The sequence below is a fragment of the Cyphomyrmex costatus genome, unplaced genomic scaffold (assembly GCF_001594065.2).
Source record: "Cyphomyrmex costatus isolate MS0001 unplaced genomic scaffold, Ccosl1.0 scaffold102, whole genome shotgun sequence".
NCBI lineage: Eukaryota > Metazoa > Arthropoda > Insecta > Hymenoptera > Formicidae > Cyphomyrmex > Cyphomyrmex costatus.
Genome location: NW_017274977.1, coordinates 231,408 through 258,909, shown reverse-complemented (window position 1 = coordinate 258,909; position 27,502 = coordinate 231,408). Strand labels below are relative to the sequence as shown.

The 27,502-nt window shown below is 37.5% G+C and overlaps 1 protein-coding gene across 1 annotated transcript in view; it reads left to right on the top strand.

Moving 5' to 3' along the window:
- Window positions 1–1,133: 1,133 nt before the first annotated feature.
- Window positions 1,134–27,502, top strand: part of sif (guanine nucleotide exchange factor still life) — a 38,257-nt gene continuing 11,888 nt past the window's right edge. Inside the window, exons 1-17 of the mRNA XM_018539213.1 lie at window positions 1,134–1,789; window positions 3,535–3,725; window positions 3,948–4,066; window positions 4,299–4,500; window positions 5,355–5,590; window positions 6,225–6,777; window positions 7,890–8,240; window positions 8,781–8,837; window positions 8,918–9,089; window positions 12,822–13,049; window positions 14,322–14,451; window positions 20,614–20,635; window positions 21,679–22,202; window positions 23,925–24,067; window positions 24,596–24,863; window positions 25,526–25,669; window positions 26,010–26,192. Coding sequence (XP_018394715.1) covers window positions 1,620–1,789; window positions 3,535–3,725; window positions 3,948–4,066; window positions 4,299–4,500; window positions 5,355–5,590; window positions 6,225–6,777; window positions 7,890–8,240; window positions 8,781–8,837; window positions 8,918–9,089; window positions 12,822–13,049; window positions 14,322–14,451; window positions 20,614–20,635; window positions 21,679–22,202; window positions 23,925–24,067; window positions 24,596–24,863; window positions 25,526–25,669; window positions 26,010–26,192 — 3,693 coding nt within the window. The 5' untranslated portion in view covers window positions 1,134–1,619. The remainder of the gene's footprint in view (window positions 1,790–3,534; window positions 3,726–3,947; window positions 4,067–4,298; window positions 4,501–5,354; window positions 5,591–6,224; window positions 6,778–7,889; window positions 8,241–8,780; window positions 8,838–8,917; window positions 9,090–12,821; window positions 13,050–14,321; window positions 14,452–20,613; window positions 20,636–21,678; window positions 22,203–23,924; window positions 24,068–24,595; window positions 24,864–25,525; window positions 25,670–26,009; window positions 26,193–27,502) is intronic.

Here is a 27,502-nt window from a genome sequence, read left to right as displayed (position 1 = left end):
CACTTTGGATAAATATTGCGAAGAATATTACTACGTCGACCCGCCATCAGAGGTCTATCGATATTCGCAAATTCTCGCAAGTGCTGAGACACGCGTATATCTCTTTATATAGAATCTCGATTTAATAACTTACACCGGCGTCTAAGGTAGGCTTCCACTACAATACCTTACTGATGAGTCCAGTAGTGGAAGCCGGGACGAAACGCCAAACATTAAGTGATATTTTTCGCAATATAGAATATTAGAATATATTATCAGATTTAGATTGACTCTTATTCGCCATTCTCAACGTATTAATTATTGTTTAAAAAATTACTATTCTATTTCTTTGGAAACACACAGTACTTTAGTTATGGATATAATTTTTTAATCGATAAGTAATTTGTGTTTATGTCCGACCAAAATTGTTACTACTACTTAAATGTATAATATATGATTACAAAAAGAATTGAAATTATTTGTTACTTCAAATATGCATATTTTATATATATTATTATTTAATAATAAGATGCATTTTTATAAATAATTAGTGAAAAATTGAATTATGTGTAAGAAAGAAGGTATAATTGCCAATCTGACTATAACATCAATTACTTAAAACTAAAAAATGAATTATATAATATCTATTAGTATAATTTTATATTAGTTTGAAAACTTGTTTATAACATATTATTTTATGTAATGAAACATGCAATAATAGTTTAAATTAACTATAAAGTATATCGCATATGAATTAATAATTAAAATAACAACAAAGCGCTGTGATCATTATATGCATTCATGAATATATTACAATTTAATTTTTAGTTTAGTTAATCATTATTTTTAATAAACGTAAAAGGTGTGAGAGAGAGAGGAGCAATATATGTATACATTATTGATTTACTATATGCAAATAATATTACAAATACAATAAAATATAAAAACCGAACAATATATATTTTATTAAAATAAATAAATGAATGCCATATAAAAACAAAAAAAGAATAATATTCCGAAAGTATATTTGACAAATAATTTTCTTGTACGCGGAAGTAAATGGTTTGCAAATTAATAGAGTTATTTGAAATGCATTTTTCTTACAACTAATCGATTTGCGTCTGTTTGCAGCAATCATGCCAGGGACAAGCTGATGACTATCGGTGTTTGCAATGATGTGACAATAAAGATACCTCCTTCCACTCTGATAACTCTGGGATTGTCTATTACACACAGTGCTTCCCAATAATACACACGGATCAAAGGATCAAAACGCGCAAAAAAAGCAACGTCAAACCGCCGACCGTGGTCGGCGTCGTGGAAATCGGTGCCAAAAGTCGACAGAAACAAGCCATACGAGCCAGCCCCGCGAAAGTGTGTCAAAGAGGAACCGAAGGAAGTGAAACCGAGAGAGATAGAGAAAGAGGAAAAATATATAGACGCAGCGAGAAGGATCAGACCGGATATCTTGAGGAACGGGGAGGACAGGACGGGCGGATACGTGCTAAGGCGTGTCGAGCCGGAAACACGAACGGGCATCACGAGTGCAGGGTGGTGGTGACGCAGGAAGGGTGGTGGTGGTGGTGGTGGCGGCGGGGCAGGCAGGTGGCGGGATCTAAGCCGGAATAAGAGCAGTTAGAATGGGCAACAAGCTCTCCTGCAGTTGCGCACCCCTAATCAGATCAAAGACGTATCGTTACGAGGACAGCCCATGGCAGTCCAGTGTCAGGGCCGGGATGAGCGGCGGCGCAGGACGCAGGGGTGATAGTGGCCACTTGCTCAGGTGCGGAAGCTTAAGAGAGAGGAAGAGGTGCGCATACCATACCATTCAACCATTGAATCACTCTCCATTTGACCATGTTACCACTCTTTTCTCTTCAATGATTACCATACACCCCTTGACTATATGCATTATACTGACTCTCTCTTTCTCTCTCTATCCCCTCTTTCTTTTTTCTTCCTTCTCTTTCTACTTTCTCTCTTTCTATCTTTTTTGCTTTGTTGATATTTCTAAATGGCATGAGAATAAAACATGTGGGCGATGAGAATAAATTTTTTTTTTCCATAGATAATAATTTATTAAATGTATAAATTATTAAAGAAGATAGTGCTATAATTGTATGGTCACATTTGTCTGATAATAATTTAAGCAATTAAAAAGTTACGTGATAAGATTGTGACGTTCACACAATTAAAATTAATGAGTATCCGTTTATACAATGTCTCTTTTTAGGATTTTCAATTAAACATTTATTTTCCTATCAATATAGAGAAATGTATGTAGCATTAAGAAACATTTATTTTGTTTTAAAAACAGTTTTACGAGAGCTTAATTTGAATTTTTCAAGTACAATTAATATATTTTATCGCAATGTTAGCCTAATAGTTATTGGTCTTATTTTCGCAAACGCTCTGAAGTGTTTATTAAAAAATGCAACATACAAAGATCCGAACTTGATATATTATTTCGTAGCACAGTGAGAATTTATATATGTACCTTTGCAGTTGAACGTCGCATCAGACGTCGCGTTTTATTCACGTCACCCAGACTGTCTCATATTTTCTTTATTAAATTCCTTTTTTTCCAATTTTATCTCTCTCGTTGTGCTTTCTTCTCGCTGTCTTATTTGACGGTGCTTACGTCTTTGGTCCTCACCTTTCTTTTGTCTTTCTCTTTTGTTTTTTGTCTGGTTGTTCAAGCTGATAGCCCATTCATCACGGCCGATAGCTCGTTTTTCTTATTCAGATCGTGATACGCTTGATTAACTTTAAGTAATAATGGTGCGATCTCTCGATATATTCCCTTTTATATTCCTGAACGGGCTTGAAAAATAATACGCATTAAGAAAACCGCGCTTTATGTTTCGATAACAGAAGTAACTGTTCTTTTCTGCTATTTCTGCCTTGTACTACTAGCCTGGATTTCATTTGAGTTAAGTGAAATAAAAAAAATTATGCTTCGAGTACTTTTTTCCTAGCTACGTTGTTTTTACATTTTTATACTTTTCGTTTATACTTCTCAATTGCACATTTTCACGTATATATTATCTACTTTTACACCTCACCCGTACACGTAAGCTTCGCATGACTATTAGTATTTTTAGTATCATTACCTTCTCGTCCATTGATTGATTGACAAAATTCAATGAATATCGTTTCTTCGGAATTAAAAATAAATATCCACGGATCGTGTAATTTTAATGCAGAAAAAGCTCGACGTTTACGCGGTAAACGCAGATGTAGCGTGCACGTAATATATATGCGATTTTCCACCGACGCATGTGATGATTTCTATTTTATCCGTTTCAAAATAAAGCGACCGACGTCATACGGAAATATTTTTATGCAATTTCAACGTAGTATCGACTATCGACGAAGATATATGTATAGTGAAAATCGAATACTCTGGATTATATGGAATTCTCTCGTTTTTCTTTTCTCATTTTTATGTCACGCCTGCTCTACTATTTCTTTCCATAGAACTTCCCTTAAGTGTATTGATGTTTTCAAAAAATATGTTGACGCAATACACGATGTAATGACGAGAGTTTTTAGGCTTTGGGCCGAAGTGTTCCATGTAAACGCGAGCGCCGCGGCTGCAAGTAATACTAAATGGCAGCAGGTGTCCGAGGATTTGGTTCCGGTAAACATTACTTGCATTCAGGACTCGCCGGAATGTGTCTTCCATATCACCGCGTACAATAGCCAGGTCGATAAGATTCTAGACGTGCGGTTGGTCCAGCCAGGTGAGCCATAATTACAACATGTATTTTAAGATACTCTAAATAAATCTCGATTCTTTATAGAAGGAAGAACAACAACGTAAAAAATATACGTACAAAGATGTATCTATCTTCACAAACTGATTTTACTTTCAGAATAATATTGCGACAATAAAGGTGGCAAAATTTATGAAGTTTAATACGAATAAATCCTTCAATAATTAATATAATGTAATTGTATTTAAGGTACGCGCATCGGCCAAGCGTCGGAATGCTTTGTCTACTGGAAGGATGCAGTGACAAGCGACACGTGGGGGCTGAACTTTACGTCTCCCATAGACGCAAAGCAATTCAGAGAATGCTGCGTAAGTTTAGTGATGTTACACTTGAGACACGCATTTTGTTACATTATACATCATTGCCATAATCCTGTTCGCTATCACTCTCAACGCGTCTCCGTTTATTTTCTTTCTCCTTCCCGGGTCGCGCGCAAGGAAGTTGAGCGGAGATACTTTAGGGACGACACACAACAAGTCCGATACAAGTCCCATTCGACTTCTTAGGTCATTTGCAGTCACTAGTTAATTTTCCATACAGTCACCATCGTTCAAGATTTCAAGGAAAGCGTCCTCTTCTTACTCGTTGAAGCTCGAGCCACCGAACAAGCAGAAGATCAAAACACGCCGAAAGCCGCTGTCGACACCAGCCTCACCGAGCCGATCTAGGGAACCTCAGTGTACTTGCATGACGGCGGAACAGTATGCCCGACTGCGCTCTCAAGATACCAGATACCGAAGCGGTATGTGATTATGAAATATTCTTTTATATTATATACATATATTTATATTTCTTTTATATTATATACATATATTTATATTTCTTTTATATTATATACATATATTTATATTTCTTTTATATTATATACATATATTTATATTTCTTTTATATATTCATTGCTTTGTGATTTAAAATGAAGTAATTAAAAACGTGTTTTTTTTTTATTATTATAATGTAAACGTTGTAAAAAAATTTGTATAAAATTACAATTATATTGGATAATTTTAGGATCCACGATTAAAGATATATATTTACACAGTAAGTTAAGAGTTACAATTTATGACAAATCAAATTATTCTTTTTTATATATAATAATTAAACAATTTTACGAAATAAAATTACAATTGAAGTTTATAAGAATATTTACATAATTTGTAAACAAATTACGTACAATTTTTCTTAAATTATATTATCGATACATACAAATATAAAATGCAAATATAATATACATGCTAGTATCATTATGTTATACAATATTATAAAAATTTATACATTTTAGAAATATAAAATATGTTATTATTATTATAATTTTCTATTTCATATAAAGATATATTTATGTTATAAATAATATAATTAGAGGTAAAAGTACTAATTTTTGAAAAACGTACAATTTTATATATTTTCCTATACATTACGTAATTTTTACATATTGGTATTTGTACATATAAGTTTACTTTTTACAATGTATATGATTTTGATAGATACAACAACATTATAATATTTCAGAAAATTTTTGTTGTGGCAAATAAATATAGTAACATAAATTAATAGGTATAATTTTATTAATTATATTATAATTTGGCCGTTCTATTTTAGGACCGTCTACACTTCCACGGACTATAGGGCGATCCATGGAAATGGATATAACACCGGGACGAGACAAGATAACAGCGGCCACATCCAGCGCGTCTCTCTATGACAACGTTAATAATAGTGCAACACCCGGGAAACCACCAAAGTTGATGGTTGATTTATCCAAGCAGAAGGAGAAGCAGAACGAGATGTCTCAGACGACTCCGAAGACTGCCAACATTGGAATCGGAACGGTCACAGTGGGATCTCAGGCAAGCGTCGATCTCAGCATATATGCATCCTTCTCATTGTATTATGTTCAAAAGTAACAAATTTAAAACTCGTAAACAAATCAATATTATTTTTTAGTTTTTTTTTTTAAATAATCTCAATTCTACACTTTTCCTAAATAATTTAATATTTCAATTTAATGTTTAAAAAATTAAGATATGAAAATGTGTGCGTGTGTGTAATTTTTTAGAAGAATTGTAAGTATTTATTTTTTATTATCTTTTTAATAATGAAATATTATTTCCTTGTCGATATTTCGAGTAAAATGTTAATTTAAAAGAAAATATTTCTGTAAAAGATCAATCCTTCGGTGGCACTTTAACAAGCATTAATTAATAACAATATAACTGTTATAATTTTTGTATATATATTTTTATTAATAAAAAAGTTATAGCATTGCAAAGCAAAAGAGGAATTTCAGATATACCGTAATAAAAGTGGCACTGAAGGATTAAATAAAATTGTTATTAATTATTATTATTAAATATTTATTGAAAAAATTTTAAGAAATATTTAATTATAATAATAAATTATAACAATAGATCATATTCATTATTAGAATCAAAAAACTATTTTAAGCTTATCAATTTGTTCATTTCATAGATCGAGAGCCCCGATGAGAAAAAAGGTTCCACGATATCACCGAAAAAACATAAGCAAAACCAGGACATGTCCACGCAGCAGAACGGCATCGAGATGCTGAAGTCAGAAGGCACCCAGGCCGGCGGCACTTTGCAGATTAAATCGTTGCGCAAGGAGCTCCACCACACCAAGTCGGCCGACTACACTGAACTGGAGATGCAGAACGGCAATCTATTCAACATTGTCAACAACAATCACGGTCACAGATCGAAGAGCAAGAGCACCGATGATATGCGGATTGAAAATGCGCAGAACGGCGGCCTCAGTCTGGATTCGAATACCCTGAAACGTATGCTAAAACCAATGCCGAGTATCGACAGCCCGGTGACGTCGCCGGAGATGACGAGAAAACGTCACAGCCACCACAGCTATCACTACCATCCGAGCAATAACAATCAGAAGTACATGATGCAGGAGATCGACAACGAGAATTATGCGCATCCGTATCGCGCGCCTTACAACAATAAGTTCCAGAGTTCCAGGAGTTCCCACGACATGAGTCGGCAATACTCCGGTACGATTTTTTCTTGCCAATATGATTTTCTGCTAATTTCTACTTGTGATCTTTTTAGGTAACTTTTAATCGTTTCAATGTCGCCCTGACGTTTTAAATTTTCACTGCACATTTGTAATTGATAAATGTCTACGATGTAATAATATTTAATTATTTGGATTTAATGAATCAACGAATGTGTGTATGTGTTAATTAATATTTAAATATTTTGATAATTTCATGAAATGTGATTAATGTTTAAATATCTTGTTATATCTTTATACGCTGTAATTTGTCATTTAAAATATGTTAAATTTTTTAAGTGGAGTAACACTATCATTGTTGAGATAATTAATAGATAATTTTATGAAATTATTTGGTCGAATTAATATTAACATTTTTTTTAAATTTAAAGAACAGTTATACAATAAATTATCATGAATGTTAGATAAAGTTCTCAACAAGGAAAATGTTTAAAAGTAATTGAAGAAAAGGATTGATTACGTAATTTTTTTCTAAAAATACGAAACGTTCCGCTCAACTTTTTGAGAGATTATAATATAATTTTTATCTATCGTAAAACGACAAGATTTAATCGGGCGTGATTTAAAGTAGCAAAAAGTAAAAAGGTAACAAAGTTCACATCGTCAATTACGTGATCGGTCTTGCACGTGGTTCTTCCCTTGCTTGACCCCATAATACTGGCGAATGCGTAACACTGTAGGAAGTCCCTACAACTAATCGGCGACTGATTCTATGACGTCCATCAATCCCTATAACCTTTAGTTACACCCTTGGTATAACTTAACATGCGCACAAAACGCACAATGCAGCAGCCAGCCAGCTGCACTCTAATGAAAGTCACGGGGTCACCCACCACTTCTTGAGGCACCTCCTAACATTTTGTTACTCCTGACCTTACGTAACATGCGCACTAGGAGACAACGTGGTTGTCCTGTCAGCTTCATGTCGGCTTCATGGCTCATTCTTGAACCGACCGCTTCCCGGGTTACGCGTTCGCCGTTCCCGATTAACTTGATACGTCTCGCCCATTGATCAGCGCCGCACGTCCGGCACATCTCATCACGTCCGTCGTACATCCTGCACTCTCGGTTGCACCTCTCTGCCCGCAGGCGGCAGAGGCAGGACGTACTTAGATTCGGAACGTAATCGGTGCACAGGTGACATGTCGCCGCCCTCGGACAATGTCATCTTCGACAACCAGTGCTATGCCACTACACCGAGTTCGTCGAACGGCAACTCCGACATGGAGCAGTCAAACCACTGCAACTCCCGCCGCTGCAACGGTGGCCAGACATATCAGCAGAACATGCAGTCAGTGTCGACACCGGGCAGTCCGACCAGCCGGTTGCTCCTCGAATACGAAATGCATCTCAGGAACACTCTCGCCAAGGGCATGGACGCAGAGAGCTATAGCCTGCGCACGTTTGAGGCTCTGCTCACGCAGAGTATGGAGAACTTGGGTGAGACTTGATTTCATTGTTGACAAAGAGAGTGAAATGTTCAGTAATTTTTTTTTATTAGTCACGAATTTTGGCTTATAGAACAGTTTAATTAATATTTATAATGAAAGAATGCAATTTTTTTAATTATAAAAATTTATTTTTCGCTATTTTTTTTACAAATTATTTTTTAATTATCAATGACTTAAAGTGTTCATTTTTATGTGAAATTCTGTTTAAGAAGTACGTCATGAAATTACTTGCATTGTAAGAAATTAAAGAATAAACGTTTTCAGAAGATTTCATAAGATTTCTTTTTAATGACTCTATAACATGGCATTTAAGAAATTAAATTTCTAGAAGATAATTATGTGCTGTTCTAGTGATTAAGAAATATTGTCTTTTTGTATATCCTACCGACCCGTGTTCTTTTCAAGTGAACGAATTAATTAAACTTTAACTTTAACCTTTCCAGCTTTTCTCAAGGTGAAACTATCGAAATAATTAATTGTAAAATATTTTCACGCGAATAATTAAAACGAGAGTTTTTATGTTTTTCAGAATTTGCGGAAAACATACCATTGAATGTTCAGCGCACGCCTCACGCTTCACGAAGACGTAAGTTGGACGTATGCTTAGAATTAAAAAAATACATAAGTTTCATATTTTTTGTTCGTAACCAATTATCATGATTACAGGTTCCAATTCCAACAAGTCGTCGACCTTGCCACTGTCGTACCGCTACTGCAACGAAAGACAGAACAGCAAGGATCGAGACGGCTATTACAGCGATCGCAACGAGATGGTGAGAGAGAAGAGAGAACGAGACTCCGATCGGGATCGCGGTTATCTCAGCGACTACAATTCTAGGTAAATCATCGCTCCAATCCATGTTAAAATCAGCATTTATACTGTAAAGGATTTCATGCATTCGCTTAATTCACCGCGCTTTTCATTTGTCTGGCCAAAAATTGAATCCAACTTGCGTTTCAAAATTCAATTCTATTAATCCGAGTATCATTTTATTCCTATTCACCGAATGTTGAACAAAGATAAAAAATACTCGGAGTTGACAGAAATAAATTTTGGAACACATCCCTGGATGGTACAAAGAATAAATTACACGTCTTTTTATGCAAACATAATTTCTATTTAAATAAGAGAATAAGATTTCTCAAGTTTAAAATATTTTACGTGTAAAAATTTTATGTATAATCCTTGTCGTATAAGTTATCAATGAAGAAACGTATGTTATTAACGTATATCATTTACGTTAAATAACATGAAATATATGCGAAATCTTATTTTTCTCGTTGGTTATTCAGTAAAAATATTTTCTCAGTAAGTATGGGTCCCTTCCTATTAAAAGCAATACATTAGGTATGATTTTATAATCACTTTCATATCACTTTTATGTAGAAATCCAAACGATCCTTTACTTTTAATTACTTTTCAATTATTCTCATGAGATAGAAATTAAATATCTGTCGGATATTTTCTGGAATTTTTTGTTCCTGGATTAATTGATTCATTGACACACATTTTCATTTCTTCCTCATTGAAATATTTCTCATACAAGTAGTATGAGATTACGTTAATTAAAGCGGACGCGCGCGATAGGGCTCGATAATAGCCATCGCCCCTTCGATTGCCAAAGGGTGCGTATCGAAAAAGGCGCGAAAGTCGCCGTTGCGAGACTTTGACATTTAAAGAGCTGCGCCCTGCGGCCACTGGTCAATGAGACGTGTTCGTCCATTAAGGGTGACCTGGATAATATCACCGGATGTGATATCGCCTATCGATATCCCGCGGGCGGCGCAGGGAAAAAAAAAAAAGAATGTCACGTGTGCCGTGAGGAGGATATCGATAGGCGACGCGCGTCGACGGGCGTCGCGTGGTGTCTATCGAGGTCTATCGAAGGTACGCCTCTCGATAGAGCGCTCTCGGACAATATCGGCGCATGCATGCATCATCATCCCCGCCGGTCGCCGGCGCGTTGTGCATCACGGGTCAGCGACGGCGGCTGACAGTGGCGAGCCGTACCGTGATAAATATAGAAATCCCGCGAGTGGGCTTCAGCTGGACGGTGAGAGCGAAGAAGAAGGGTGTTCCGTGGTAACGAGGCCCCGACGAAAGAAAGAAACGCGCACGCGGTTGGAGATTCACCCGCACGCGATTGTCCTGGCGGGGTGACTTCCGGTGCATCGAGTTGCGTACGACAGACGCGTCGAGGAACAGGGTTTTATAACAAGAAATTGCGTGCGTCTCGCGTCGTGTCGTCCTATCCTGGTGCGAGAATAATGCGGTGGTCGGAGCGGTTGCGTTGTGATGCGCAGAGTGCAATTGTTCACGTAAATCTTTGATAAATATGAGGTGCACGAAGAAACATCACTAATGAACTAATTGCAATTGAGTGGTGATAAATAAAAGTGCGAAATGTCAAAGGGAAGTAAATCTACATGAATCATTGATGAAAAAAGCAGAAGCACCACATGGAAATCAAATTATTTTGACATTTTTGGAAGGAAGATTTATCTCGCTAAAAATCACCGAGGTTTTAAATTGAAGTTTCAAACTTAAATCAAGCGGGATAAGATTTTTGTCGTTATATTCCTTATTAATTATAGATAAAGATAATTTTTCGACATTAATTTTTGTCGTTGTGAAAAAGTTATAGATGGATATAATTTTTAAATAGAATCAAGGAGAATAATTACCTCGTCGAGAATATAGTGCGACTGTCGGTCGCGCGAGAACGAAAATAATAATTACACTGGTGCGTTTGGCCATACGCAAACAATGACTCTTTGAAAACCAATGCGATAATTATTTCGTCGTGCCGCGCGTGATTGTCGGCCGGCTCGAAAAACGGAACGAGAGGAAATAATTATTTCACCGTTGTGCCACGAACGCAACAAACAATCATCGTTTCGACACACCGGCGATAATCATCCGTTCGTTATCTAGTGCAAACGTCGAATTAATTACAGGGCTGATCGACGTCACCGTAGCTTGATCCACGGTGTAAATATATATCCGATTTGACGTGAACGTTGCTTGACGTCAGGAGGAGGTAAATCGCAACAATGAGCTACAATTTGCAGCGCAAATACAGATCGCTCGAGAGGCGGCGGGAGTCAAAGAAGATGCCGAAGATGCCGAAGCTGCCGGAAAAGGTGTTCTATCGGATCCTGGATGACGGATCCGGGGATCAGTCGCGGAATAAAAAACATGTCAAGTTCCAGCTGCTCGGCGAGGAGGACGACGACGCGAAAACCGGCGTGCTCTGTTCGGATTTCTCACCCGTACCTGCACGGTACTGCGCGTCGTCCGTGCATAGAACACGGACAACACATTTAATCCCTTGTACTTGGATATCGTTTACGCAATGATTTTTCGGCAAGAAGAGTGTCTACTTTTTTTTTTTTGCCGAAATAAATTCTCTTAATAATTTTGATGTTTTCTAAAAGATTAACAAACTCCCCGCTAAACGTAAAATAACAGTAAGAGAGATTACATTAATATTGTAATTTCCCACTCAACAATATGAATATAATATAACACATGTTGTACGCAACAGTTACAATGGCTGCGTTTAATGGAGAAAACGGTTTTGCAATTATTATTATTGTAAAATTCTTTAGTTTTAATTTTTGTTGCCCTTGATTAGTTGATGTATATTTAAATCTAATATAATGTTAATATAAATACATATATTAGCTCGCTTACACTGTCTCTGAAAACTCTGTTTGTCATAAAGCTGAAAGAGGGGGAGGAGAGATGGGGAGGGGAGTGCTAAGCCTCGTTTAAAGTCGAAGTTCAACGTTAGTGCAATCGGGTCTAAGCCATTCAAGGGCAAAAGAAATTAAGGACAAGATCACATATTAAAAAAATATATATATATAACAATTGTAGAGCTGTTTTTCTTCTGAATGTAGCTATTATTGAATAGGAAATTTTATGTACGCGCGCGCTCGTTATTACTGTTACTTTGTGTTTAGTGGTTCGTTGTATAAATGAAATGAGATTAGTTTGTTTCTTAATTGATCTAACAACCGATTTCAATTGATATTAGCAGAAGCACGAAGGGATCGGAGCCATAAATAAATTGTCATTCAAGTCCGGACTCTTTTACCCGTAGAACACAAACAATGGTAACACACATATTACATTGATATTGTAATTTCTCATTCAACAATATAAATGTACATAACACATGTATGACAGTTATATATTATTGAGTAAGAAATTATAACATTAATGTAATGGCACTGTTAATTTGTGTTCTGCGGATATATGTTAAATGTTGTTATAAACAAGAGATGCAATACTGTAAAAAATATATCTCGTACTTTGTTAACTTTTTACTCCATTAATCTTGATTGTACAAGTCGAATATTTCCTTACAATTTCATATAAATCTATCAAATGATATTGTATTGTACAGATGTTACTCAAACTGTAAGAACTTGTGTCTATTTTACATTGTGTCGAAGCGGAGCTTCTAAGTACAAATACAAGGGTTTTTTTTTCGCGAAATGCCAAAGTTACGTGATGTATCGTATATAACCACATGATCTACATGATGCACGATACTTGCAGATGCGCCAGCTGCATCGGGGAGTCCGCGCGCGCACAATGGTTCCGGCATTCTGACGGATGGCAGTCGGGTAGCTCGACCTTCGGCTCCGGCGCTTCGAGTTCGATAAATCCAGGCTATTCGGGACACAAAAGAGAATCACCCTGGGATTCTCTGCCGTCCCTGAGACACGAGGGCAGTCTCAACGACAGCGGTTATAAGTCCAACCGGACTGACTCGCTCGAGCAAAGGTGAGGGAGACAAATCCCTCACGCGTGGCCCAAGTTATTGAGTCGACGATCTTCGTGCGGGATCCTCGAAAAATCTCAACACGAGTTCTAAAGATAGATTCTTTGATCGAATTTTTCTTTTAGTTATACGTCCGAGCAGCAACTCTCCCTCTAGCTATAAGTAATTTAAAAGAAGGATAATGCGCAAGAGATTATTATTACAAGTAAAATATACGGAAAAATGTCCGGAAGAAATTGCGAATTTTATGGTGCGAACATGATTGGTGATTGTACGATGAACGCAGGTGTAAAATATATCTATGTAAATTTTATGATTATTTGTCATTTTTTGAAAACTTTTCGATTAAGTTTAATCGTCGGCGAAGATGGAAGACACGTAGACTAGCTTCGCCGCAGAAGAAATCATTAATAGTTATCTAAGATCAAACATTTTCATAATTTTAAACTATAACATTTTCCATATCACATTTATCATATAATTCAGATTTTTATTGCATTTAAAAAATTTAGAATCATCTAGTATTAATTAAGCTATCAATGGCTTTTTTAAAAATGTGTGAGTACGCAGTAATATATAAATATCTGTAGTTAAAAGTCTCTTTCGGCACAATGCGTACTTGTACTTTAGTGTTCTTATAGTTGATGTTCATTCGCTACCATCTACCTTTTGTTGCCATATATTGTTCGCATTGTCTTCCATACTTTCATTGTGCTCTGCGCTTCCCTCCTGCTTTTATCGCATATCTCGATTGGTCTTTGTATTGTCATAAGAACGGTTTTATTAATCTTAATATTAGTATTCTTCCTATTAGCAATAGCAGCATTAGAAAAATGTAATTTTTGCATTACAGTGCAGATATTAACATTTTTTCACTAATCGCGCAGTAAAATACAACCTAGTTCGATACAACTTAATCGCATTTTTATCTCATATAGTTATATTCTCTAGTTAGAAAAACGCTCTGTATGGAATAATTAAAAAACGGTTGCCTGTTTGCAACGTCAGATATTACAGCTCTCTACTTTTTAATATTTAACAAAGCATGAACTGAAAGTAAAAATATATGCACATACACGAGAGACTAGCAATGTAAACAAAATTTGCGAATTAGTTTTAAAGAATCAAGAAATGTACTTTTAAAAAAATTATTTTTCAATTGAAAGCTGTCGCGAAAGAGAAAGAGAGTGTGTCTGTAATTGAATGACGTTTATCTCGTACGCTTTTGTGGCATTTGTGTCGTGCTATTCAGTTGGATGTGTTGCATATTACAGAGGTACTTTCGACAGACAGGACAGCGTCAGATCTGACTACATGTCCGACCGGGATGGCAGATACGGAATCGTTCAACAAGCTTCATTGGAGAGTACCGACTCGAGGCTCTGCTACTTGACGTCTTCCGAAGTGAGTTATCCAAGCACTTGTTGACCTTATCAACCTGATACATCCAAGTGCCACTCTACGATGCCTTTGTAGCGCAGTTCGTATTCATGGTATGCGCGGCTATGATACGTGCGAGAACCTACTTGGATGTCTTGCGTTGATATTCTGCATGTTTAGAATGTATCCCCATCAGTTTCAAGTAATTCTACGTCGGTAACTACAAAGCTAGATGTCGTGAATTATTACAAAAGATCGTATTCTCTTAATTCACTTCGATAATCAATAATAGTCACTGTGGAGATTAATATTTAATTCTGCACTTGAGAATCGTGGGCGTTCTGTATTAAATATTAAATCTAATTATGCGCATACTCTAATATTAATTAAATGCGAGACAGTAATGCACATCGACCGCGGAACGCGATTATTGATTTAACTGGAACTAGAGGTTTTGTGAGACAATATAAAGATATATATGATATACATACATGTATATATCACGTATGTATACATATATGTACACGAGTAAACGTTTTATAAATTGTATTATATGTAAAAATATACAATTTTTTGATCAAAGCAACGTATTAAATTAAAATAGACATATATATGTCTATTTTAATTGTATGTGTGTTTATATAAAATTAAATATATTTTATAACGTTTATGTAAATTAAAATTATAATAAATTAATTTTTCTTGTATTTGTATTAAAATATTAACAAAAATGTTTTTCGAAATAATTACATCGTTTTGTTTCATTCAAATTTTATGTTTCATTTCACAAATAGTAATTAAATCATAAATTAAATATATAATTGATAATAATGTCACTGCTTCCATTATTCTCTTTATTTATATATAATGCAAAAGTCGCATGGGTTTTATTGCTGCTTGGCTTTTTTCATCTCTCGCCCTTTGTTGCATGCACACACACACACACACAATACAAAACTTTCCACAAAAGCGTATTTACGACGTGGTGCGGACGCATTATTCTTAAAGCCCCTTTGAGAAGATTCTTTTTCTCTCACGTTCTTACCATCCATTTGTAATTTAAAATGGAACAAAGTACCCAGCTGTACTTGCGAAAGCTCAAATCGATGAGCGATGGTGGCAACCGTTCCCGAAGGCCATTGTAAAACTACTTTAAATCGTAGTAGATAAGAGCCCATTTTTGCATTAAAACAAATGCATTTTGTTTATTCGATTTCGATAATTAGTTCCATGTTCACACGAAAGAAATACGATTTCTGCAAATCTCTTTATGAATAAAATTTATAAATAAATTGTGACATAATTTTCTCGATATAATTCCATAAATTATACTATTGTATATTCTTATTAATTCAATCATTAATTTTATCATCCTTTAATTAATTATAACTTTGTAATAAATTTTACACTGAGAACAATTTCTAATTAAAAAAAATGAACGAATTATAGAATTTTCTGATTATATCTATTATATTCTGGTTAAGATAATCAGATGTCCAATCATGATGACTGGAATTCTGATTGATATCAGAATCTTACTGGTCCGTCTATTTTTCAACCAGAAATTTTTCCAGCGTTATAATTTTCTATTAAATTGCGTCTTTCTTGAGTGAATGTGAAAATTAAATATTTAATCTTTTTATTATTAAAATCTCGAACTTTTCATATTTTTACATTTTTACAATTGACTTTTTCCGTCAACGTGACATATTAATACACGCACATATATTTTGCAAACGTTCGCACAATGCCCCAGAATTACTTTCCGTTTCTAATAGTTACGAGAAATTGCGCAACTCTCGGACTACCTCCGGATGCACAAATTGCGCTCTCGTACTGGCCACGCCTATCAGTGTTACAAAAGAGGTCAGCGCGAATCGAGGAAACGGAAATGCACGTACGTGTCGATAAATTCGCGATGTCCCATTCGTGGACAATTCGGCAGAATAACGATTACGCGTATCATTTCCTTCTATTTCATCCACAATCGCGCAATGGGTCTCGGGAGGGGGGGGGGAGGGATCGCCGTACTAATGGAATTACTTGAACTCTCAACGAGTGCATTGTGCGGGCGCATGATCCGCTGTTGTGTACGAAGGGCGTTTATGTGTGACCGAGGAACATCGATAACCTACTAACCCTGTGTCTCGTTCTCGCGAGCCGCTCGAATCCATCGCTAATGCAACCCCTTACAGAGTAAGCACCCTGTCTCGTCTCGGTTGTTTTGCACCGCAAATAGAAACGTGTAGGTGTATAGGTATAGAGAGATATATGTATACACGGATAAGTAGAGGTCATGAAATGGGTGGAGTTCGTACGTGTACAGGAATCTGAATGCGTTTTATCGCGTACACAATATATACGTATATAAACACACCCCGTTGCGAGCGCATACATCTATATACATATACGTAATACGTGCGCTGAAATACCCATTATGAAAATCAACCGCGGAGTAATGAAGATTCTGTTAGATATGCTTACGCAAACGTTGACTTTTACTCAACCAATTGTCAAACAATATAATAGTTTCTATTGTGTCATTTCAGTCGTATCACATTTTTATATGGCGCGGTCATACGTAAAAGAATCTAAGGCCAGTATTTATAGTCCGTTCTTATTATAAGACTGCCTTAAATAATGTCTTAAGACTTTGATACAGCTCTGTAATTGGTTTATGACATTTTAATGCAATTTTAATACTGAGAAAAATTTCCGATTGAAGATGGGCGAGCTAGAATATTCTCTAGTTATCTCAATTACGCAATTACGACAGATTCAATTATTCTTCAATTATTCGATTATTCAATTATTTTGACAGAAAATTTTAATTTTTCCAGTTTCAACCAGAATTTCAATTAGGTAATGCAATTAGAATTTTTTCCAGTGTACTGTATTTAAGTCGTTTTAAATATAAGAATCAATTACACGAATACTTAAAACGAAAGCTCTAAATTTGATATACTATATATATATAATTATAGAAATCTAATTAAACTTACAGAATGATTAAAATTGTAAAGCTTAATTCCATTATAAGATGAGATTCTTTACTATCTAATATAATTTAAGAAACTCCATTCCAAGAGATTTTACGTTATGTTCCACATGTGAGAAGAAAAGATTCTGAAAAATCCTATTTTGGGAATTGTATTAGTAGCTCTCTCAAAATATAACAATCTCTCATAAAGGTCGGGGGCTTTTGCGGCACCTCGTGCGCAAAGACACGCGTCTAAGGGTTAATAGGTCGCGCCGAGATTAGCGGGAGTAAATAAGAATCGAGCACCTCTGCACCGTTGCACAAGTCGAGCAGCAGCTTGCGCCAACAGGTGCATGCGCAAAACGCGCGCAAATCTTTCATGACTTTGGTTCTTCAGCGCCGTTTTTCCGTTCCCGTCACGGTCACGTCGGTGACGCAGTCGCGAATCGGAAAGATCATAGATTGACGCGCGCGATGCCATCCGACATTAGCAAATATCTAATTCAACCATCCGCACGTATAAATCAAACGAACCGTATTGTCCCGATATGAGAGACGATACGCTGCACTGGCGGCACCGACGTTTCTTATCGCCTTCCGCTGCGAGGAACTATGTTGTAAAATTCAATAAAACTTCACGTCGCTCGCATGCGCGCCAACCCGTTATACATAATCCGCGTAGGATTATTTTTTTTTTATACTTACCTTTCTCCTTGGTTTCCTTTACGGCGGCGAAAACGAAATACATGACGGTAAACGCGAATAAAAGATCCAAGTATATAGATAAAAGCCGAAGACCGGCGAATGAATCGTGCATTCGTCCTTGGAGAACGTTTGATATATGTCAAAACGTAGAAACTGAACATTAGGATCTATTTTCTTTTCTAGTTGCATTTTACTTTACTTTAAAGGTGAGAATCTTACAGAAAATAATTGTCTCATTTTTATTACGGGAAACTAAGAAAGTGCATTAAATTTTTTTTTAATAGAAACAGACGTCGGAATTAATTTTACAAAACTCGGAAATTTTATGATAACGATCCTTTCGTAGGGAAAATTGCAAAGTGATAGGTAAAGGCAAAATAATAGCGTGGATCTAAAAAGCTTCTCGTATAACACCGCTTAAAAGTTTCTCGCCGCCATCCTTGACGTCCGGAAATAAATTCGTCCGAGGACGCGACTCCAGGAAAGTAACCCGGCTGCCTCTGGAAGACACAGCATTCGAGGAAGAAGTAGGAATTGACCTCGCCGTTTATTGAAATTCGTTCGAGCTCGATTTTCCCTTGAATCGGATATTCGTCATTGGGGCAGTGGTAATAATCATCACATAGCATCTTGGCTGTCAGCGTCGATCAGTGCAACGCGTCGCGTTCCCCTCGTCTGTTTCTCCCCTGTGCATCTCTTGGTGGTGCATACCACCCCTTTCGCTCGCACCTCGTTTCGCCTACGAAGTGTAGCTCTCCCACCTCACATCGCGGCCACTACCATGCACCGATATCCCAGTGCCAACCACCCTTCCCTTCCACGGCATCCCACCCCTACTATCGCCGCTTTCTCCGCTCCTCCTCGCCTCCGCTCGTTCCTGCAATCCCCCTTCGGCCACCACAAGGACCGAGGTATTGATTCCCCTCGCGGTAGCAGCTCCTCTTCCCTGTTCTCCAGCGGCAGTCCGGAGCTAAGCGCGTTCGCGGCTGCGGACTTGGTGACATCCGCGCGTAAGCGAAAAAGGGACAGGAAAGGAGAAAGGGGAAGAAAGCGAGAGGGAGAGAGAGAGAGAGAGAGATAAAAAAAAATAAAAAATAAAAAGTTGATCCCTACATCCCAAGAAGTGCAGCTTGTTCGCTTAATAAAACTGGTCGCGATCGGTGCCAAGATCGGTCGCGAGACCTATCCGTTTCCGCCGTATATGCAGCGGTGACAAAACTCCGCGGCGATGACGAGCACCCACGGTCGCGAACTCGTATGCAAAGAGGCCCATCGATCGACGGGCGCGTATTAACGACTACGCATTAGTAGCGAGGACGAGCGAGCGACCTCGTGGAGAACGCGACGCGGGCACGACGCAGCTTCTTCTCCCTCTCTCGAGGCTCCACCGCGGCTCGCACCCGCTGCCGGGGCGCGCTTGGAGAGTGCGGCGCCCGCTGATGCGCCGATGCGCGGGCGCCGGAAGTCACCGAGCCGCGCGCGGTACACGTCCCCGGACACGTCGGCAGCGGCGCCAACGACTGTCGACCGCCCGCTGGAGAACGCGCTGAGGACGCGCGTTCCCATGTAAACGACAGTCCCGGTCCCGTAAATCGCATCCAATCCGTCTTCGGCAACGAATCCTCATCGCATCACTCTGCAGGGAGAGCCTTCGTGGAGGCTCCATCCTTCTGTGCGATCATCAAGTGCGAGATTGTAAACGTTCCACGATGGCGCGTCATCTGGAAGTGATGACAAAGTCCTTGAGGGATTCTTCGAATTAACACGAGCTGGAAGTCGTGCAGCTATTACTCGTCGGGACTTCCGGTTTTGGAATTCGACGGGAAGAATAACACTAGAGAAGTTCTTCGGGGAAGTCTTTTTCGAAGAATTGAAACTAATTTCTAAAAATTGCGAAAGGATTCCCACAGTCATTGCGGGCTCGACGACGAATCTTCGCGTCATGATGCGGATCGGAAATTAAACCGCGCGCTGCAACGCGCTGATCGCTTCTTCAGGAATTCGCGCTTACGGAATTTGCGGTCGCACGTGCGAGGTGATTCTCGACGAGAAGCGGTCGTGACGTGCCGGCCGTCTCGACGATGGTAACATTGTCACTGAGTACCTGGAGCTTCTTCTCCCCTCGCGTCAATAATCACGTCAAAGCTGATTTCCGCCGTGGAATAACTTCCGGAGAATCAAATATAGGTCGATCGGTGAACGACTGACTTCAGCTTACCGATATAGAAGATACGCGAGGGGAGAGACTTTACTGATAGATCGCGTGAAAGAAGATATAAAATCCGAAAAGGGGACAGAAATCAGATAAGTTTATTCGAGGGTGTATTCGAGAAGTGGTCAGTTAAAGATTGAAATAATATATTTAAGATGAAGTTGTAGATTAGATAAGGAGCGGCTGAGGGAGTGTACGATGGTTTACAGCGCATTTTTCCGCGAGAGAGGAGAAAATCGATGCTTTGAGAGGATACCTATAGCGATGCGTGGGAAAGGAGGGAAATCAGCTGGAGAGGAGCGAGGATCAACATTCAGAGAGTATATCTATATGTATATCTAAGTACAGAGTGAGAGTGTATTTTTCTATGGATAGTTCGTTTCTATTATATAAAGAAGAGAGAAAAAGAGAGAAATAGAAAATATTCTATATATGTTATCAACCCCCCGCTGCGTGAAGGCGAGAGTTGGAGTGATGTCGGCCACGATAGTCCGACTGTCGATGACGACGATCAACCTCCCGCTGTGCGCTTCTTACTTAAGAGAGGACTTTCGAGGAATTTGCGTGGATTCTAGTGCAAAGGAATTCCTCTGCGTATGAGTACCTGCGAACACCCGCGGCGGATCCTTCGTGCGTCATCGCCCACACTTTGAATTCTCGAGATAGTTAGATTAGACCGCGTGTAGTCATAAAGTTAACGTTAGCGAGTCTCTCTAAGCCGTGATTGATTTTAACAGTGCAAAAGACGTTTGCCTTAAAATAGAGGACTTTATTGAAAAATTCGAGAAGAAATTTCGAATATAAAAATTCATTATAAACTCGGCGAATTGACCGAGTTGACCTGATGAACCCAATTTACGACGGCTGTTTCGCTGTCGTGCCAATTTCCGGACTGTATACCGGGTTATTCAGATTTTATTCGTCGTGCACATTGATGATCGACGCGTCATTGAGTATTGGATTCTGCGAGCGATAATTTCGGCGAGCACAGCTGGCGCGTATACACAATATTCAATTGCGAAAGAGACTTTAACGAGGACATCGACTTGAACTTCGAGGTTTATTAAGATCGTGGGAATACAAAGCGATTCTCGAGGCGACACCGTCGAGCTTACACACCGCGACAATCGATCGTACGAGAATATCTCATCCAACCCCCCACGTGGATGTTTTCTTCTGCCGTCCACGAGACAATAATGACACCGCCGAAGGAGGATCGAAGACGAGACGTCGTCGTGACGATCGGCGACGATCGGGAACCTAAGGATCCTGTCCGACGGTCATCCCTCTTCTAGGCATCACCGCGGGTTCCGCGCGTCTCTTCCTCGTTCATTCACCGCTGACTGCGAACGACGAATGATGGTAGAGCCGAGATGGTCGATCAAGTGTACGAATAGCACCTTGGACTTGCTGGACCCGAGCGACGATTACACGGATCTGAAGACGCAGCATCGACGACGTTGTTGGAAATACTTTTGTTGGTGCCGCAGGCATACGATCAGCGTGATATGCATTAACGAGTCACGCAAGCTGTACTGGTTCAACTGCCGGAACGTGCAGGAGAAGGTGACGTACGGCTCGGGCGAGGGGTATTACCACAAATTACTGCGGCTAGTGAACGGCGCGCTCAACACCTGGGCGCAACGCTACATCGACGGCCTGAGCGTGGCACGTCGCGAGATTATGTTGAGGATCAACGGCAGCGCGGAGAACAACATGAAGCTGTTAAAGGAGGGCTGTTATTGCCACTACCATCCGCACATGACGGCGGACGCGTGCAACGCCGACTTTCTCAGAAGAGTCGTAAGTTTCTGGGCCGACGAGAGCCTCAGGGGGATACGCGAGAGGCTCCGCGGCATGATGAATATTACGAAAAAGGTAGAGGACACGAATCGCGAATCTCTTTATATCTCTTCTGGAAGGAATGTTTCTCGATATTATATATATGTCCCCAAATTTATTATTATTCATTAATATATATAGATATTTTCCCCGATATTGCGACGATCGCACCAGGATATCACTCGTATTATTGGCATGCGCTTCGTCCAGAGAAGCGAGGGTAGAAAGGACACCAGAAGTCCGCGCCTCCGACTACGCCGTTTCCGTTGGACTTTCGTTCGTCAACCCCCTGACTACTCGCACTCATTCTCGCACTCAGTGTCGCATCTCATTTTCATCTCGCCATCACAATAATTATATGTACAAACTAGAAAAAATTCGTACGTTACTTTAAAAGTGTCACATTCGCGGTAGGAATCGATAAAGAATCTTGAACGCGATAAATGAGCGAAAATAACGAGGGGATGGACAGCGAAAGCAGTGGAATTATTATTAGCATTTTGCATTTGCGACACGGCTGTCTTTTTGTTGTAACGCGAGTAAAGTAGAGTATTTTGGCATGTACGCCTACAATAGCTCTTGAAAATGATATTCTTGTGCAATTAAACGGGTTTGCTTGGAAGCGAGACTATAGTTGCCACTTTCGAGTAGCATGCGCTGAATAATACGAAAGCTATAAGATTTCTTTGCATCTCCACTGCCAATTGTTGGTAATGCGAATGTCGTCCTTAATTTGATATCCTTTTGTTTATAGTAATAGCCTGACATAATTACAGTAATATTAATTAATAATTGATTACCTATTATCTGTATTTAATTTAAAAAGATTTAACACAGTTATATATAATAAAAATATACTCGAATAACCGAAATGAAATAATAATTGGACTACGAATCAAATTAGATGTTTAACGCTAAAATTTGTGTAACAATTATAATAAACAATAAACAGACGTTTTGATTTCTATCCGATACTATTAATTTTTGATGACAAACAAATAATTAAATTGTAATCAAATAATTTTAATCATATAATAATTTTAATAAATTGCAGTGTACGATGATTTGTTTGAGAGAATATAATATTTTTTGAATCACTAAATTAAATTAAATATGTAAATAGTAGTATATATATAACACAATCCCTATTTGGAATTCCTAAAAGCACTTTTAGGTAGACGAAGAACTTTCGATGAATTATGTACATATAAAGCATCCTGTCATTGTCAGTAATCTATAGATCTTATTTTTGCATATACCTAATCATAATTCTTTATCAATATCAACCTTATTTCACGATCGCACATAATACATTTTTTCTACGCACATGTTCTGTCTTTTATACATGGCATATATTTCTTTTCCATGCATATATACGGACGATTCCAATTTTTATAAATAAAAGTTTAATATTAGAAGATAGTGATTAATAATTAAATAAAAATATATTTTGAGTATTAAAAATACTATCACTTGGTGTTTTTTTTAAATATTCAAAATAAGTAATTTTTAGTATTAAATTGACCAATATATGTATAATATAAAATCAGATTTCGGTAAGGCATATCAAAAATATGACATTGAAATTTTATAGAAAGTTCTATCTTTTTATAAAGCGCAAGTATAAAAAAATTCGAAAAGAACAAGAAATTGATTACCTATTGTCCAATTTGACACGGAGTTGTCCGTATTTGTCTCGATTTTCACAGTGATAAGTATATTTATCGCTACTAAAGTAAAATCTGACGTATTTTCCAGATGTCAGACGATGATAGGATGTCTCTCACCACCGCCGTCAGCGATGATGACGACGGCGAGAGTGCTATAAATTCGCCCTATCGGAAGCAGACCGGCACGGCTGCAGCTTCATTCAATTGCACCGGTGCGGTTCGGAAGGCAGGGTATGTCTTTCACATATATGTCTTTATTTTTTAAAATAATAAGCCTTGAGGATCTATATATAGATATCTCGCATAACGTTGGCATAGATATATGAAGGCCACAAACGAAGATAAATCTAACAATAAGTCATGTTTTTTATTCAGTTTCTAGAATATCGGATTGGACTGAGATTATTGAATTTTTAATTGAATATTATAAATAATAATGACAAATATTTATGCAATAATTACCTCCATTTGTTCGTTGTAATTGATTCAAATTAGCTAATATAAATATGAATATTAGTGTATATACGAACAAACAGTAAAAATTTTTACATAACAAATATTTATCATTATCATTTATAATATTATTTGATTACAAATCCTGTAATTTCAAAATAAATTTAATCTGATAGGACAAGTGGAAATAATAAAAATATAACAACAAATATAATATATAAAATTATTTTTTAATGTAATTAATATAATTTTAATAAATTTAAATATAAGGGAAAAATGATGTGGCCAATTCTTCGGAATTTTTAGATTTCTCAGTGTGAAGAAATGGTTGCTGCGCAAGAAGCATCAAATCGAGCTGGCCAAGAAAAGAGGCTGGAGGGGTTATTGGGTCTGCTTGAAGGGTACCACGCTTCTCTTTTATCCTTGCGATTCACAGGAAAGTAGGGCCATGGAGGCAGCACCTAAACACTTGATCATCGTCGATGGTGCGATCATGCAGCCGATTCCCGAACATCCTAAGAAGGATTACATATTTTGTCTGAGCACCGCATTCGGGGACGCCTATCTATTCCAGGTAACAAAATTTTAACCCGACTTTGCCGTAAAAAGAAGTATACAAATAGCAAAGGAAATGTTATAACTCGCAAATGTGAAAAATATTTTTCTGTAATGAAATATTATGTGCACTTTTTAAATTTTTAATAGTAGAGATCTAAATAAATCGAAATGTCAAAGATGAAAACTAGACTTACATATAACCAGCCTAATTTGCGTATTTCGTACATAATTTTGCTGTTTTTATGTACTTCTTAATCAGCGTCAAATATTGTCGAATATTATCGCAAATAATACGCCAATTAAACTTGGAGTAAGATTGTCGTAGAGAGTACTATATACACGGCAAATTATTGGAAAGTCAGAGAGAACAATTATGCCAGCTCAGTTTGATCGCCGCACTTTAGTAGCCCTTGGGAGTGCATTAACCGCACGAATTGCTAACTAGGTGTATTTAATTAACCTCGTCTCACGAACTCGTTCCCGGGTCACGCAACACGGCGAACTTTTGATAGTTTGCTGCCACTACTTAAAAGCTTGCCACGACTTTAAATCACTTGGAAGCGTGAGCGACATCGCGAGAGTAACGATCGATCAATTGGTGAAGTTTACCGAGGGGGAAGAATCGAAGACCCGAATTCTGATTCAGCGAAAAACATGATATGTTCGTTTTGTGTTTAGGCGCCGTGTCAAGTGGAGCTGGAGAACTGGGTGAATAGTATTCACTCGGCGTGCGCCGCCGCGTTCGCGCGTCATCGCGGTAAAACTGGCACGCTGCACCTGCTGCAGGAAGAAATTTTCCGTCTAGAAAAGGCGATCGAATCAGTATGTAACAAAAGTTAATGTAATTTTGTCAGGCTCTACAGAAGCATCAAAAGTTTAGAGAAGTGATAAAAAGAAATTTATGGAAGAGAAAAGAACTACTTTTATTGAATGTGGGAGAAAATTGCAATTTTTTATTATCAACTTTAATAAGTTGATAATAATTCTTTAATAAGAACGTTTTGCAAGAATTTTATAAATTTTAAACAGATTAAATATTCTTAATTATTATCATTTATGAAATATTTTAATCATGCTTTTATTTTAAAACTTGATGTAATTATTTTTAATAAAAGGAAAAAGGAAAAAGATGTAGGTCAATGATTGTATTGACTGTTTGTAGGACCACAAGATGAAGCATATGGCGGATCTTCAGCAATCAGTGGTTTCCGATGTCGACACCAAACAGCAGATCAACAATCAAATAGTGCAGTGGGAGGAGAATCTGGAGCGGCTTCACTGCGAGCAGTTCCGCCTGCGGTGCTACATGGCCAGTTTGCAAAGTGGTGAACTACCCAATCCGAAGGTAAGCACCAACTTCATTGAAACGTCAGCTCCGAATGCAATATAGAATATTAACGCTTTTGTAGATCGGTCAAAAGATATTATGTTATATCGTAACTCGTACTAATTACTTTGATAGAGGAAAGTCTCATATTTTACATCTCTCATATTTACAAACCTCGTAATTTACATCTTTCATATTTTACATTTCTAAAATATACATAAAATGCTACGACTGTTCGGTAACATTTTTGTTGCAATACAATAACATTTTCTTGCGTATAATTGTATTTGAAAATGTTGCATTCATCAATATTTATAATAATAGAAAATATTTTGAATATTTATGTTCCATAAGAATATGCGGCGTTATATTTCTCTCACAATTTTGTGAATAAATTAATGAATTTATATGAAAATCAATATTTCATAAATATTCTTCATTCACGATATATTTTTTATTTTCCCGATTAATTTAAGCATATTAGCTTGCATAGTCGTTTTCATGCAAGTGTTCCTGCATCGCGAAAAAGAATTCAGATAATTGTTGTTGAATTAATACTTGCCCATATATACGGTATAAATAATTTTGTTGAAATATTAAAAAATTTAGAGAGCTGAAAATAATTTTGTTGAACCATCAAAATAATTATATAGAAAAGGCAAAGACGATGAGCAAACAATTTTGACATTTTAGTAATTAGTTTAAATGTTCTACATATATAATTATTTTGATAGTAAATAAAATTATTTGTAGATTTGTATTGAGTTCCCAGCAAGAAATGATTGATCGATTGACTTCGAATCGATGCCGATTCAATATCAATTGATGTCAGTCAATCAATCATTTCTAGCTGGGTTAAATTTTTAGATATTTCAGCAAACCCCCCGTTCTTTCCTATTGCACATACGTGCGTTCTCGTCAATCGTTACCGAATGCAACGATGTGGAACGGACATATTACGCTCAGTTCCAATCGCAATCGAACGGAACACTGTGATCTGGCTGTAAACTTTTGCCGCTTTCATGCAAAAGCTGGGTTCCCTCTCGACTTCTCACTGGAAAACAATATTACGCGCTGCAATCTCTCTGTGCGGGTTGCTGCAATTGCTTGAAAAAAAAAATCATCTCTCGTTGCTCGCAGCGCACATGCAATCAGGATTTATTGGAGGTCCATCTGCGTCGCGCTCATCTAATTTGCACCATTCGTTATGAGTGATATCGATCGTCTAGAAAGAGAGGCAAAGAGGGAAAACCAGGTGGTCAGGCAATATCCGATAAATTAACGTTCTTACGGATCGTAGCAGTTAAACGATTTTAATGACAGTAATA